This window comes from Ruditapes philippinarum, unplaced genomic scaffold (assembly GCF_026571515.1).
Source record: "Ruditapes philippinarum isolate M1 unplaced genomic scaffold, ASM2657151v2 ctg411_1_1_1_1, whole genome shotgun sequence".
NCBI classification, from domain to species: Eukaryota; Metazoa; Mollusca; class Bivalvia; order Venerida; family Veneridae; genus Ruditapes; species Ruditapes philippinarum.
Genome location: NW_026854764.1, coordinates 253,553 through 269,314, shown reverse-complemented (window position 1 = coordinate 269,314; position 15,762 = coordinate 253,553). Strand labels below are relative to the sequence as shown.

Genomic DNA, 15,762 nt, shown 5'->3' with positions numbered 1-15,762 from the left:
TTTAATTCCATGTCAGAAGTGTCTTTATCATTTTAAATATAGATTTGTCTATGTCTAGACGTCCTGCTCACCTGCGGACATATTTCTAGTTTTATTTCTTGAATCAGTCATATTCCAATCCAAAATGGGGTCATGAGTTAAGTATCTCTGGTCCTTAGGTGAACGTTCTAGTGTTATCAGCCCTTCTTGTATTAAAAAGAATTCAATGGGATTTGTTTTAAATTTGAACTAAAGTTTAAAAATTGGGTACGGGTTGTTCAAAGTTTTGTTTCTGTTACACATTTATAATTTGAATGTTTATTGTTTATTGTGCATTCATAAATTAAAAGAAAATCTTTATTTATTTAACAATTAATTTTGTGTTACTTTTATGTTATATCAAGAAAAATATGTTATGCAAAAGTTGCATTTTTTTTTCAAGCAAAAAAAAAATGTTTACATGTAACAATATATAGAGGATATTCAAGTTTTTTCTATAAATACATGATTTATTTTCATCGAGTGGTATGAAAATAAATATTTCATGAGTGGCGGTAGCCACGAGTGAAATATGGTAATTTTCATGCCACAAGATGAAAATAAATCATGTATTTATAGAAAAAACTTGAATTTTCTGTTTATTATATACATTTTTCTCTTTTTTGCGATAAAATTTGAAAGACTTTCCCTTAAATTTTGTGTACTGGCAGAATTTAAAAGAAAGTAGTCCGGCAAGACACCAGTGAAAATACGGAAAATATGTTTCACTGCAGTGAAAAATAAATTTTTACAGTGAAAATACGGAAAATGAAAATACGCATTTTATTTCATCAATATTTCTCAATATTTCATTTATAAGTATATAATAAATAAAAATGTCATTGTTAAAAACTTTCCTCTTTGGTTAACAGGGGTGATTATTTCATGTATTTTTGGTAAGACAGTTTATTTAGTTGACCTTATTTTCACTTTTTTTTTCTATAATTTTTTTGGAGTCTGGGTTTGACTTTATTGTTGGGAGTTTATTAAATGTTTTGTTAAGGTATAGAATTTTTTTAATTACCAGTTTGATCCAAGTTGAGATGGGTTTATTTATTTATAGTTTTTTTTAAATTTAATGTATTTTCAGAGTGTTTTACATTTATAAGTTAAGAGTTGGTTTTTGATCACCTTTTGAGATGTATCATTTTAATTTTTCTAGAGTTTAACTTCTTAAATAACTTAAGCATGATCTTTTTTATATTTTGTATGACAAGAACTCGGGGTGTGTGATCACATGATCACAATTGTTTTTGGTAACATTAGGTCACTGCTGAAAAGTAGTTTGTAATTTTCTGTTATATCTTTCAATATATGAATAATAAACATAAACCATTTTCAAGGAAGAAAGTTGCCGATTCTAATCATAAATGGTACATATTTTTCCTTTGGAGCTCTTTTATTTTTCCTGTTATGTGTACAGAAAATTTTCAATGTGGCTAAATTTTGGTAATGCTATGTCCAAATCACTACAAGCATATCACAGTAAGTACAAGCGCTACATTAGAAAAACATGTACCATTGTAATCTGTAAATTTTTGCCGGGAACTTGGTATATTCTAATTGCACAAATATTAAAGAGATAAAACAAAAAATTAGCAAAACCCATTAATGGTGACCTGATGTTACGGAAACAAATGTCATATGAACACCCACCCTGAGAACTTACTGTTTAAGATGAGCAGTGGCTGAGTGGTTTAAGAGCCTCCCTGTCAAGGGAAGGGTATAAGGTTCGAGCCCTTTTCTGATAATAATCATGTTTCTTGGACTTCACACTATGTGAAACAAGTTTAGTTTTAGGAAGTGGACTTAAAAGAGATTAATAAAAGTTACAAAATTGTGTTTCACAATTACAAATGAATAAATATTTTTATTTAGATTAACTTTAGTGTATCAGTCATCAAGATGTAAATATATGTTTGGAAGGTTTGAAACTTCATTATAATACATGTTGATAATTTTTCTGGATTTTCTCTTTTTTATTAAATATATTCATTTTAGATTTTGTATATAAAGTATCTCCAAAGTTTGTTTAATCTCTGAATGGTTAAAAAAAAGTAGCATGGGGCATATTACACTAACAGATTACTGAATACAATGTTTATATTAAGCTGTAGCATTTAATTAACCTCAAAATCAAATCTAAATATAAGGTATCCTTTGCATTGATAAGAATTTTAATTTGGAATGTTTTTGTTTATTTTAGTTTTTAATATAATTGTAACAAATGGTAGGATATATTGAGAAAATAGTTCCTTGTTCTCACTGTTCACCTTTATTAATTCATTGCCTGCTTGCAAAAACAAATTCTACCCATGCAGCCAGTGCTGACCAAGATCAGTGTGCACATCTGTGCCATCTGATCATGGTCTTTTTAATCAGTACATATTTTTAATTTTTCCCATAATTGGATTAATAATTTAATTCAGGTGTGGTCAGTGTTAGCAAGATTGTTTAATATTGGGTTACAGTTAAACCTTTTTTAAGCAGTGAGACAAAATAAGAAATTACCAATGTTAAAGCAAGTTGTTTTACCGTTGATCCAGAATTGGCTATTAAATGTTAAGAGGTATAATAAAAATTCGCAAGATTTCATAATAGTAGTTTAGTAAACTAATATACACATATGTAGGTAGCAAATAGATAATTCACAGTATATGAATAAAATCACTGTATCCTGTCTTACGAGTCTATTCAATTTAGTGTGTACCATGTCTTGCAATCACAAGCAGCTGCTACTTCTGATCACTGTGCCCTTCTTAATGTATTACAACCAGAACCTTTCTTGCAATGACAGGAAGCAGACTTGCTTTATATACTGTAATATTGGTAAAGGCTAATAATTATCATTATGTTCTCTTTCAGGCAGTGATAAAACTTGACCTATATAAATGTCTTTTTGGTACATCTGTACGATTGGGTTTATTTGTTGATTGATGACTTTTATTTAAACTCACCAGTACCTTTAACCCTTACCTAATGCTTGATCTGAAAGTGATTAGTTTTTGACACTGGAGAGTATTCAAGCTGACTGACAACTTGACCAAACTCTATACTGTTGGCAGACAAACTTAAATGTATATCTAGATACCCCTAAAATTGATAATAAACAGTTCCAAATATGGAAGATTTGCTGATTCATTTAATTAACTTGGTAGTTTAAGTAAGGGTTAAAGGTTTCATTATTCATATCATGTAATTTATATTTGATATTTGTATGTTATAGTGAAGACAAGAGTGATAAATCAGAGAGTAATGGAATTGGTGGACAGAAGACTGGTTCCCAGGGCAGGGGCCAGTCTGGTGGCATGAGTTCATTACAAGGTCTTCCTTCACTAACAGGAGACAGGGGTACCAGTGGCAGGAAGTCTCGTAAGTGTATTATATATTATATAAATTGTAAATTATTAAATCTGACTGTGAATAGACATGTATAAGATTATAAGATGATCATGGATGATGTTGAATACAGGTACATTCCGGAGAGGAAAATGTCTCGTTCTAACCTCAAAATGGGAAATCAGGTTTGTGAGATTAGGTATTTAGGAACTTAATTTGTTCAGACTGTAAAGCCTATTCATCAACACATTTAATGATGATTTATAATGCAAAAATGTAATACTAGGTAAAATACAGAAGACTATGAAATTGGTATGTAGCTGTAAATATGATCATTTTAAAGGTTAATTTGACTATTATTAATGGTGTTATTTTTTTGCACCGGTTAAATTAGAAATATTGATACTTTTGCTGACAAGATTATAATAGAAAAGATTATAATGCTGTAAAACTTCGCTGTAAATATTATTATAGAAATTAAAAAACATCTTGCTGAAAGTATTGTAATATTGAGAATGTCATTTAAATGTAAATGGAAAGAGTATTTCTTAAAGATATTACTTAAAAGGGATATTTTGCCATACATAATACAATGGTAAGGTTATTTTAGGACAACTACCAGTGTTTAGACACCACAGTCAAAGTGGTAAGGATTCTCCACATTGTGAACTGATGTGACATCTAAAATTATTGTGTTTCCCCTTTTTGACTGTAATCTAACACTGCACCATTTTTGTGAAATATTTAATAAATAAAACATGACAATAGCTCCCTCACTGCTGTGGGTTTGAATCCTGTTTCAGGAAGATTTTCAGCTAGCACACAGAAGGTCAGTGGTTTTACTGATATGCCAACTTGTCACTGTCACACCTGAGGTCTTTTCTCCACCAGTAAAGCTGGAAAATTGTCATAATGAACTTTAAAGTGCCTGTGAAACTTATATCCCAACAATAAGAAAACAACAAAAACTTTGCACTGCTGTAAATTTACAGTTGCAGAGAGCTATTATGCTGGAGTTCCCTGAGGTTAAATAGACTAAAAATATCAGCTGAAATTTTTACATAGATAAATGAAACACTTAAAGTAGAAAAAATCTGCAAAGATAATAAAGAAATCAACTGATTGGTATGAAAAGCATTGCAACCCATCAGTTTTAGGTCATTTTGCTAAAAGAAAAATGATTTTGGAAAAAATGAAAAGAAAAATCATTTGAAAATATGTACTGTTAATAAGTTGTTTTTGATCCACCATGATTTGTGTTTTGTTGTTGCACTTTGTAAATTGTCTAACTTTGCACAGCAATTCAACTAATAGTCCAAATAAGAGCAGATTTAGTCCATTGTATCAAAAATATTGCACCTGTGTTTAACCTCTTTAAATGAAATCTGTGGAATAAAAATGTTATTGGTTATTACTGTAACTAGAATATTACCTTTAAAACAAAAATGCAGAATTATGGATAAGAATTAGGGCTAATCATAGCATAATTTGAAAAAAGAAATGACTTAATTTTGATTGAGTAAATTATCCCATGATTAAATATGAATAATGTATTTCACTACATTACATAGTGTGAATTGTAGAGCAAAGTACATTATTTGAAAATATAGATCAGTTTTGTATCAGAAAAAAAAATTGTCATGACATTAGTAAAAGGCTTTGACAGCTAGGTAAGCTCATTTTTTCCATTCATAAAATACAGTAAAAAGTCATTTGATCTAAACACAGATAGGTTACAGACTGTTGATACTAGTGACTAGGAAAAAAATAGATTTTTGTGTTAATTGATGTTAACTTCCAGAAATGTAATAATTTCTTTCTAGAAATGTAATAATTTCTTTCTAGAAATGTAATAATTTCTTTCTAGAAATGTGATGCTTTCTTGTTAATAGCATGAACTTGTGGGATTTTCTGAGACAGTAAAAATAGAATAACAAAGTCTTAGACTAATTGCATAACGTTTTAGTAGGAATGATATTGTACTTATGAAAAATTTAGCTAGTGTTTTCATTAATTTTGTTTTATTACCTCAAGAGAGGTATAAGAACTATTTAAGAATTTGTACATGGACGTAAAATAGGGAAGATATGTGACTTAACATCATTTGTCATTGCAGAAAACTTTAATCTTCTGTGTCATACAAATACTTTTAATACCGTATGCATATCAAAGTCAGACTGTACTAAGTGGAAAATGTGGTTGTTGTATTAAATTGATTTTACATTTTTACAACAGTACAGACTTCTTGCCCTTGTTATGTATTTTTTACTGCAGAGTTCTGGCCCCTTAGCATACATGTAGTCTAGTTGACATTTCACAATAAACTATAAGATTTTCAAAATTTTCCATGCAGAAACAAAGTTTAATGTACACTTGATTTGTTATATAAAACTTTACACAGAATCTGTACAAAAGTTAAATTCTGAATCACTAGTGAAATAATGGAAAAAAGATCAATATTTTTGAAGCTGTATCTTATAGTTTAGGATAGTAGCTTAAATCATTTTTAACAAAACAAAAGTTTTTAAACATGTTTAAATTGGAGAAGACATTATTATACAGACATTTATTGCAGAGTTAATGTTTAATTTTTAATATATGTATGTTAAATTGGCCAGGATATGTTGGATAAATGTTTTGCTTAAACTTAAAACAAGCAGCTTTAGAATGGCTAATTTGAAAAATGCACTTTAATCAAACACGTCACGCTGCACGGCTGGTTAAGGTAGTCACTGTTTTGTTTGTTACAGCGCAAGGTGAGCCGTCTGAGAATTTACGTGCCATGGATAAACGGATGTCTGACCTGGGTCTTGATGGTGGTGGGTCAAACATTTCTACAATAATAATCTTTGTGTCACATTATTGTAACTGCGTTTGAATAATAAAACAAGCAGATACATTAGTCTTGCGCTGAGTTTACAAGTTTCATTTAAATTTATCTTATATAATGTCTGTTCACTTGCATCAGTTGCCAGAGCAAACACGGCTTTCAACCTTTAGTCAGCTTTTAAAACACAGATATTTTTTACAATTTTTGCACAGTTTACTACATAAATATTCAAATTTTCATATCTTTGATTCATATGAAGATAGGATTTGACATTTTTTGTCTAGAAGCTAGTAAAGTTTGGATTTGTGTTTATAAATTACATTAAAGTCTCTTTCAATCTTTTGAGTTTTAAATTGACATTTTATTAAAAAAAAAATGATGAAATTTGTTCATGTATATTTCAGATGGACAGGACTATTCTTATGAAGATGATTTTGTGAGTGAAGGGTAGGTTCCATCAATGATCAAATATTTAGGATGTGTGTAATTTAGGGAACCATTAATATAAAGTGACATGCTCATTGTTGAATTAGTACATTTCATATATATTTGAAAAGATTGACTTTTTAAATGGTGATTGACCAGTAATTGACATTGAAAAATGTCCATAATACAATATAAAAACTATTTAAATTATAAAAAGACTGTCCCACTCATTTTAAGAATTGAGCATCACTGATATATTCTGAAGATAATTATGGGATTTCCTATTGGTTATATGGAAAGTTGATTATATTCTAATAGAAAAATATATAATTGAATACATTTATGTCAAAATGCAAAATTTCAATATTAAAGATCTTAGTTTGAAGCATTGGTTAACAAATTTCAGATAGTTTGAACATCTTCAGGATATTGTTTTGAACATCTTCGGGATATTGTTCTTCTTTCATGAAGCTTTTCAACTAGCTGAGATCTGCTTAAGTAATGCATGGGGTGACACATGAGATCTAAATCTTTATTTACTTCTATAAAGCTACTATAGGTAGAAATATTATTATCACTGACAATGAGGGAGCTGTAGCCTAATGATTTAGGTGTCTGCATTTCAACTTGTCGATCCTTGGTTCAAGCCCGACTGAGTGACAATGTGACATTAGTACTGGTTAAATTCAGGAAGCAGACTAAATGAGTGGTTTAACTAAAATAAAGCTTTCTTTAAATAAATGAATTAAATGTTTATTATACCCCCACCACAAAATGTGGGGGGGGGGCTATAATGGATTCGCTTTGTCGCGTCGGTCCGTCCGTCGGTCGGTCGGTCCGTCTCCATTTTCGTGTCCGCTCTATAACTCCTATACCAATTGAAGGATTTTCTTCAAACTTGGCTCAAATGTTCACCTCAACAAGGGGATGTGCAGAACCCATATTGCCCATGTGTCAGCTCAAGGTCAAGGTCACAATTGAAGGTCAAATATCAAACACCATCAAATATTACACAGTATGTTGTGTCCGCTCTGTAAGTCCTACACTACTTGAAAGATTTTCTTCAAACTTGGCTCAAATGTTCACCTCAACAAGGGGATGTGCAGAACCCATGTCGCCCATGTGTCAGCTCAAGGTCAAGGTCACAATTGTAGGTCAAATATCAAACAATCTAATATTACACAGTATGTCATGTCCGCTCTGTAAGTCCTACACTACTTGAAAGATTTTCTTCAAACTTGGCTCAAATGTTCACCTCAACAAGGGGATGTGCAGAACCCATGTTGCCCATGTGTCAGCTCAAGGTCAAGGTCACAAATGTAGGTCAAATATCAAACAATTAAATATTACACAGTATGTCATGTCCGCTCTGTAAGTCCTACACTACTTGAAAGATTTTCTTCAAACTTGGCTCAAATGTTCACCTCAACAAGGGGATGTGCAGAACCCATGTTGCCCATGTGCCAGCTCAAGGTCAAGGTCACAATTGAAGGTCAAATATCAAACGATCAAATATTACACAGTATGTTGTGTCCGCTCTGTAAGTCCTACACTAATTGAAAGATTTTCTTCAAACTTGGCTCAAATATTCACCTCAACAAGGGGATGTGCAGAACCCATGTTGCCCATGTGTCAGCTCAAGGTCAAGGTCACAATTGAAGGTCAAATATCAAACAATCTAATATTACACAGTATGTCATGTCCGCTCTGTAAGTCCTACACTAATTGAAAGATTTTCTTCAAACTTGGCTCAAATATTCACCACAACAAGGGGATGTGCAGAACCCATGTTGCCCATGTATCAGCTCAAGGTCAAGGTCACAATTGAAGGTCTAATATCAAACAATCTAATATTACACAGTATGTCATGTCCGCTCTGTAAGTCCTACACTTATTGAAAGATTTTCTTCAATCTTTGCTCAAATGTTCATCTCAACAAGGGGATGTGCAGAACTTATGTCGCTCTTTTGCTAGCTTAAGGTCAAGGTCACACTCGAAGGTCAAAAATTGACTTAGAAAATATTCTTAAAATTTAACATTTATTTGAATATTTATAAATTTAGAAAAGGTATTTCCTTGAAACTTAAAATATTTTTGAAGGGTCACAATTCCGATATGCTGTTCGTTCAAGTTTCATAACTCTGTATTGCATTTTAACAAAGTTATGCCCCTTTTTAAGTCTTCAAATTTACATAAATCAAATATTAGACAATATGTTGTGTCCGCTCTATAAATCCTATACTAATGGAAGAATTTTCTTCAATCTTTACTCAAATTTTCACCTCAACAAGGTTATGTGCAGAATCCATGTCACCTTTGTGCCGGCTAAAGGTCAAGGTCACACTTGAAAGTCAAAAAATTGACTTAGAAAATGTTCTTAAATTTTAACATGTACTTGAATAATTCTGAAACTAACGCAGGCATTTGCTTGAAACTTAAAAGATATATGAGGTGTGGCAAATAAGATATGCAGGTCAAGTTTCATTACTCTGTATTGAATTTGGACAAAGTTATGCCCCTTTTTAAGTCTTCAAATTTACGTACAACCAATACTAGACAATATATTGTGTCTACTCTATAAATTCTATACTAATGGAAGGATTTTCTTCAAACTTTACTCAAATGTTCAACCAAACTGTGTGATGTGCAAAACCAATCTTACCCTTGTGTCAGATTAAGGTCAAGGTCACACTTGAAGGTCAAAAATTGACTTATAAATAAAATGTTTAATACATTGGGAAAATGAAAGGTTATTTGTAACTGTTTCGAACATGATTTGATAATATATATTTATACTATTACCTGTACAGTTAGTCTTTTTTTCACCAGAGATAATTTCTTTTTATGTATTTGTGCCACATAAGTTATTCCCTTAACCACCTTTCCAAGTGGTCTTCTGTCAAGGACATTGGTGGGGGTATGAATCGCATTCAGCGATAGTTCTAGTATTGACATTGTCACAGGGACTTAAAACCAACCAAAAATAAATATCTTTACCATTATAGACATAGTATGAGTCAGAAGAGTCCAAGAACCAGGTCAGAGGCTCAGAATGGCAGCATCGCAGAGGAGATTGAGGAAGACCTTGATGATCTTTCCATTGAAGGAGATGATTTGTTACGCAGTGAGAAAAGTGCAGTAAGTAAACTATGTAAATTATTTATCTCTCTAAAGAAAGGCTCATTGATCTACATGCTCTAACCTAAAAAACTACACTGAAAGAGACACTTGTGGCCTTTCTCTTCTGGAAAAGGTCGAAAGTTTGCCATACCCTGTAACCTTTCCTTAATCTGTTCTATATTGATCACCATTATAATTGATAGATTGTGTAGAAAGATGTAGAATTAAACAACAAACATACATATGGTATTTAATTGATGTGTTGATATTTTATTTTACAGTTTGATGATATGACCACAGATAGGACAATATCTCAACATGAGACGGGGTATGATTACATCGAAGATTTACAAGACTGAGAGATAATGTCATCAACTGTGTGCAGTAACGATAACGAGCATTATAGTGTCAAAACTTATTATACAATCTTTAATGATGATTAAATAGTAAACCAGGAGAATAAACATTGTGTAAGTCACATTGTAACTGGGTATAAGCTCAAGCTTGATAAGAAATACTGAGTTTTTTGAAGGAACTTGATAATAGAATTGTTTTATTCCAAAATATTTTAACCATATTTCCTGCTATGAAAATTATGATAAGTGTTTTGTTGCATTCACTTTTTTTTAAAAAGTAAAGATTAACTCATGTTGAAAGATGATGAAATATAAATTAATAGGAAAGTTCCATTGAAGAGTAGATGGAGGCATTTCCTTTGTATGATGAAGATTTTTTATCTTTAAAAAATAACGCAAAAAAGAAACAAAAGCAAGGTAACAAGTATGTTGGCTCAAAGTTTAATTTCTACAATTTTTTTACGGTGATTGTGCTCAAATAGAACTTAATAAGTTAAATAATAGAATTTATGTAATTTGTATGTAGTTTAAATTTAGAAAAGTATGATTAACTACTGTAGATTAAGTATTGTCAAAAGTAACCATAGTTCATTTTTTTGTAGGAAAAAAGAAAGTTTAGTCAATTTTGGTTTACTTTTTTTGTTATCTTTATAAAAAAAAGCAGGAATATTTTAGGACTTCATGTAAAGTAATTGTAAATTAAATCTAATAACAGAGGAGAAAAGACCATTTTGTAATAAACTCCTCATATTTACACATGTATTACGGTCATTAAGAAGGGTTTGGTTATGTGTGAAAAAATTAATGTATAAACGAAGTCTTCAAATATAATTATTTTCTATTATAGACTATAGTACTTGTATGTGACATCTGTGTAAAAATTCTGTGTAATATTTATGATAAACTATATGAAATCTATTTGTGACATAAGATTTGTGCCAAGTATGTTTTATGTATACTAAAAGTATAAAAATTTTCCTTCTGTGATTTGCTGACCATTTGTTAGATAAACATCATGAATAATCATAACAACAGACATGTGCTCTTTTGTTAACAAACATGTTGTGGTGAAATTCAGACAGACATATAATTCAAGCTTTTTTCATGGTGAAGCTAATATCAGTTTATTCTTAATTGAGTACACCCTCGAAATTCACAGTACAATGAATATGTATAATTTATAGTTATGGGTTCAAACCCTGTTGGGGGCAAGTCTTTGTTTCATTGAGCAAGAAACTTTAAACTCATTGCTCAGTACTGGTTATTTCCAGGAACGGACTAGAAAGAGTGTCTTTAAGCTTATAGCTTCCTACACAATCAAACTAAATAATTTTTGTAGAAACCAGTTAAAGATAAAAGAACCTGTATGTTTATCGAAATTTCTTTCTTGAACAGAACTTTTAATATATTTATTTTTAGATTATATGAAAAGGGAATGAAACTGTACAGAGAATTTTCTTTTCTGACATATTTTACAATGCACTCTCATAGAAAAAGAAACAAAACCTCTGAAATTTTTATTACATTTTCAATGGATTTTATTTTTGAATTGTAAGTTTATTCAAGGGCATGCTTAACAGGTCAGTAGATTTCAGAAGGAAAGATGTTTTGATTTATTTTGTATCGTGGACCTTATGTCTCTTTGTACAACATAATTCATTTAATAACATAATAATATTTTACTTTACTATAATCTCTATTCTTATGTTGTAAAGTCTGTATTACCTATAATAGAAGTTATACAATAGAAAATGTGTTGAAGCAGCAGTAGTCCTTACTTGTGCAAATTTTTGTGAAAATTTAGGAGCAATTTTGTTAAGTTTAAAGATATAAAAAGAACAAAGTATTGTAAACTAGTATAAGGCACAGTTGTGAATCTACAAACTTCCAAAATTATTTCAAAAATACATGTATGCTAATGATAGCACTTACTCTGTAACAGTGTAGAAGTATAAGGTTGAACATTCTAAATTAATTTCTATACTGCATAAAGCAAAATGTAAAATGTTGTATAAACTGTGATTATTTATACATTTCCTAAGTATACTTATTAGTGCATTTGAGTTTTTATTACTTTGTTCACTGATTTGGAGACTTGCAGCTTTAAAGCCAATTTGTCTGTAATGGAAGGTCTGTAAAACAAAGAATAATTAAGTTGATAGTATTTAGTATGGGACATAATAACAAACCATGAAAATAATTATGCTTGGAAGTTTTTAGCTAGTGTGAGATGCATAATCTGATATTACATGTATCTATATAGCAGATGATAAAGTGTTCTAGAAAAAAATGTTATTCTTCAGCAGATAAATGGTCAATCTAAATAACTTGGAACTTTATCAACATTTCTTTTATAAGACTACTTAAATGATACATTTATATTGTTTTTATCAATATTTGATACACTAATGGAAAATTCAAATGTGCCCATTGTAGACCTGTTCACTAACTATGAAATGTTAACAGCATTTTTATACTTGAAGGAAAAGGAAATTGTATTTTCTTTGATAGTTTGATAGTTTATTTTTTTCAAAAAAAATTTCGTGCCACATCTTTATTATCTGGATAAAGTGATATTATTTTGTCACCAAGTAGATAAGAATAACAACATGAGGATTTCATAATGAAATGATTGTGACCACCAGACCATGCTCTTTTTTTTAAATATCACTCTATGCTGAACTGTATATTTTTATCCTTTTTAACCTGTTTACTTAAATTATTTGATTTTGTTATGTGTTCAACGTCTCAAAATGTTGTATCCGTCCAAGTGATATAATTATATACATGTATATATGAGCTGCGTCACGACAAAACCAACATAATGGGTTTGCGACCAGCATGGATCCAGACCAGCCTGCGCATCCGCGCAGTCTGATCAGGATCCATGCTGTTCGCTATCAGTTTCTCTACTTGTTAAAGAGTATGAAAGCGAACAGCATGGATCCTGATCAGACTGCGCGGATGCGCAGGCTGGTCTGGATCCATGCTGGTTGCAAACCCATTATGTTGGTTTTGTCGTGACACGGCTCATATAATGTTTTGTTTTTTTTCCTTGGCTTTAATACAAGACTGAAATCTCGTATTCACTGAGATGAGTCCAGTGTTGAATTTTATTGATAAAATATTTTTTTTGTTTAAATCCCTATCATCATGGGGGCTATGTTTTAACAAGTATCAAATAATGTGCTATTGATACTATAAGAGTTATTATAGATGTCCCATTGCTTTGTTGCCTTAATTTGATAATAAACTTAATTCTTTCATAACAAATGTTGTATAATGGATTTGTCATGATCTATTTTGTTATGTTTATGAAATTTAAGTCCAATACTAAAAAACTAGAGTTGAGGTGCAAACAGTATATATAGCCTGGGCAGGCTGCACAAATATTCAGACTGGCCTTGTCCTATACTGGTGCCTTTGTTCAGTCACTTTGACCCCTACAACTTGAGAGTTAAATCAAGAACATAAGTTAATGATAATGTGGAGTAAGAATGTTAGTATATTTAAGGGGATTTTTTTTATTATTATTATGTTTCAAATATAAAGATTGTGACAGTCTGGCCGAGTGGTTAACACATCAGACTAGTAATCTTAGGATTTATGGCCGCGTTGGTTCAAACCCCATCAGGGACAAGCTGTTGTTTCCTTGAGCAAGAAACTTTTAACTCATTGCTTAGTACTGGTTGGTTCCAGGAACGGGTTTGAGATTGTTTCAATAAGCTAATGAACAATCAAACATAAAATAAATTAGTATAAACTAAATATGAAGATGACTTAATGTAATGAATTTGAAGATTTTTAATTATGTTTTTAGTTTTTTTTAAGTGTATTATATTTTTATTTTGTAGATATATAAATGTATTAAAATTTTCTTTAAGGACAACATAAACTGTAATAATTGAATTTTTTTGATAGAAACTTGTGTTAAGTATTAAAAAAATCTTTTATCTTAGAATAAAACATTAAATATATTATACTTGTTTAAGCTTATCAGCCTGATTGAGAATTTGTAATCTTTACTTAAAATAAGTTTTTCTTTTATTTCTAGAATATAAAAAGATGTAAAATTCCTCAATTCTATGAATTAAAACCAAATGTTTTTTTTTCACTGTGATAATAATTGATAATAAGTATACAATTAGTTAACCAAAATTAAACTTGAGTATTGTAGGTAAAATAAATGTTAGTAATAGATTTATTAGTTATTGTATCAGGTTTAAAATTGGGAGATGTTATATATATATACTCAAGATTTAATGAGGAAAATTTATTTTCTTTTTGGCATGAACATTTATTCTAACAATTTCAGTTTGTACATTTGTATCATATTGAAAACTACATACAATAGTTATGATAATTAATAGAAAACTTTGATAAGTTTGTAGAACATACAAGTTAGAAGTCATTTACTAATGATATTATTTCCATCCATCCAGTCATGTTATTTTTTTATTTTAGAGGTAAAGATTTTGTACATTTCTTTTATCATATTTACATTTATCTACATCAGATATCAATTTTTATTTTTATTTTATGAATTATCCTAAGATACCCTATAGGAAGCTGGCATATAATTGTCATAATTTTATCTCTACTGTATATATAAAACCTTGACCTTCTGGAACCAAAAATGATAAGCTATGTGTCACTCACCAGTATGAAATCAAGCAAGCAAGGTCATCATGCAAACGAACCAGATTCTGTAATGTTGCCAGCTCAAATTTTTGATATATTGAAATCCCTTCTTTTTTAAATGGACTGTTCAAATTCAGTTCCGGTTTTGGTTCATTACACAAATTTAGCAGTGTATAAAACATGTTTGATTGATGTTATTGAGTCACTACAACAGATGATGGTTTGATATTTTATACAGTTATTTTATGATAATTAATTAAAAGTACAGTTATCATTGTGTAAAGTTATTAATTTACATTGATCTAAATAAACTTGTTAATTAAATACTTCATTTCATTAATATATAATATTATAGTGAAACCTTTCTGTAACATGAAGTGGCTGGTCAAACAGGTCATCATTTGCCACAATGTTAATGTCCTAATATAGCCATAAGTTATAAAGTTGATACAGTAGTTAATGTTACTTTATTTTCAGTTTCCCTAAAGCAGTCGTGATCCAGAGGTGATCTTAAGCAAAGTTTTTTTTGTGAAACAAAGAATATAAAATAATTTTCAGATATGTTCATTTGATGACATTTTTATGGAATTTCTCAGCTTTTGTCATATTTGTAAATGTACAACTTGTTAATTTATTTTATCACTCATAGTCAAAAGTATTGTGTACCATATAAGTATCAGTGTATTTTTGTACATATAAATGTATAATAAATATATTTTTGTAGCATATGCAATTTGTTTTGATTTTTCTGTCCATATTTTGGAGATCCTTAGTTTATTGTCAATATGAATAGGAAATTACTGATCAAATATATACTAGTACATAGTAAGAATAGATAAAATCTAATTTTCCGTATATGATTAAAAACACTTATTTTAATTCCCCGTTCAGTAGCTTTCGGACTTCAGCGGCATTGTAAGAATATACTTTATTGATCCGATTGCCGGAGAGATGATGCCTGCGCAATCATAAAACCAGTGTACAAGTATAAAGTAGCACCATTCATTTTTTATGCCCCCCCCCCCGAAGGGA

At 30.3% G+C, this 15,762-nt stretch overlaps 1 protein-coding gene across 9 annotated transcripts in view; it reads left to right on the top strand.

The window, feature by feature from the left end:
• The window catches only part of LOC132740980 (centrosomal protein 43-like), a 52,447-nt gene extending 39,840 nt beyond the window's left edge, over positions 1 to 12,607 (top strand). For 5 of the 9 annotated variants that reach the window (XM_060729047.1, XM_060729050.1, XM_060729049.1 and 2 more), the window contains 6 exons: positions 891 to 914; positions 3,245 to 3,390; positions 6,108 to 6,176; positions 6,592 to 6,634; positions 9,619 to 9,751; positions 10,015 to 12,607. In XM_060729047.1, the coding sequence (XP_060585030.1) occupies positions 891 to 914; positions 3,245 to 3,390; positions 6,108 to 6,176; positions 6,592 to 6,634; positions 9,619 to 9,751; positions 10,015 to 10,092 (493 nt within the window). In that variant the 3' untranslated portion in view covers positions 10,093 to 12,607. Of the gene's footprint in view, positions 1 to 890; positions 915 to 3,244; positions 3,391 to 3,967; positions 4,004 to 6,107; positions 6,177 to 6,591; positions 6,635 to 9,618; positions 9,752 to 10,014 lie in introns of all 9 variants that reach the window. The other 4 variants (XM_060729054.1, XM_060729048.1, XM_060729051.1 and 1 more) reach the window with 3 other exon arrangements.
• The last annotated feature ends 3,155 nt before the right edge of the window (positions 12,608 to 15,762 follow it).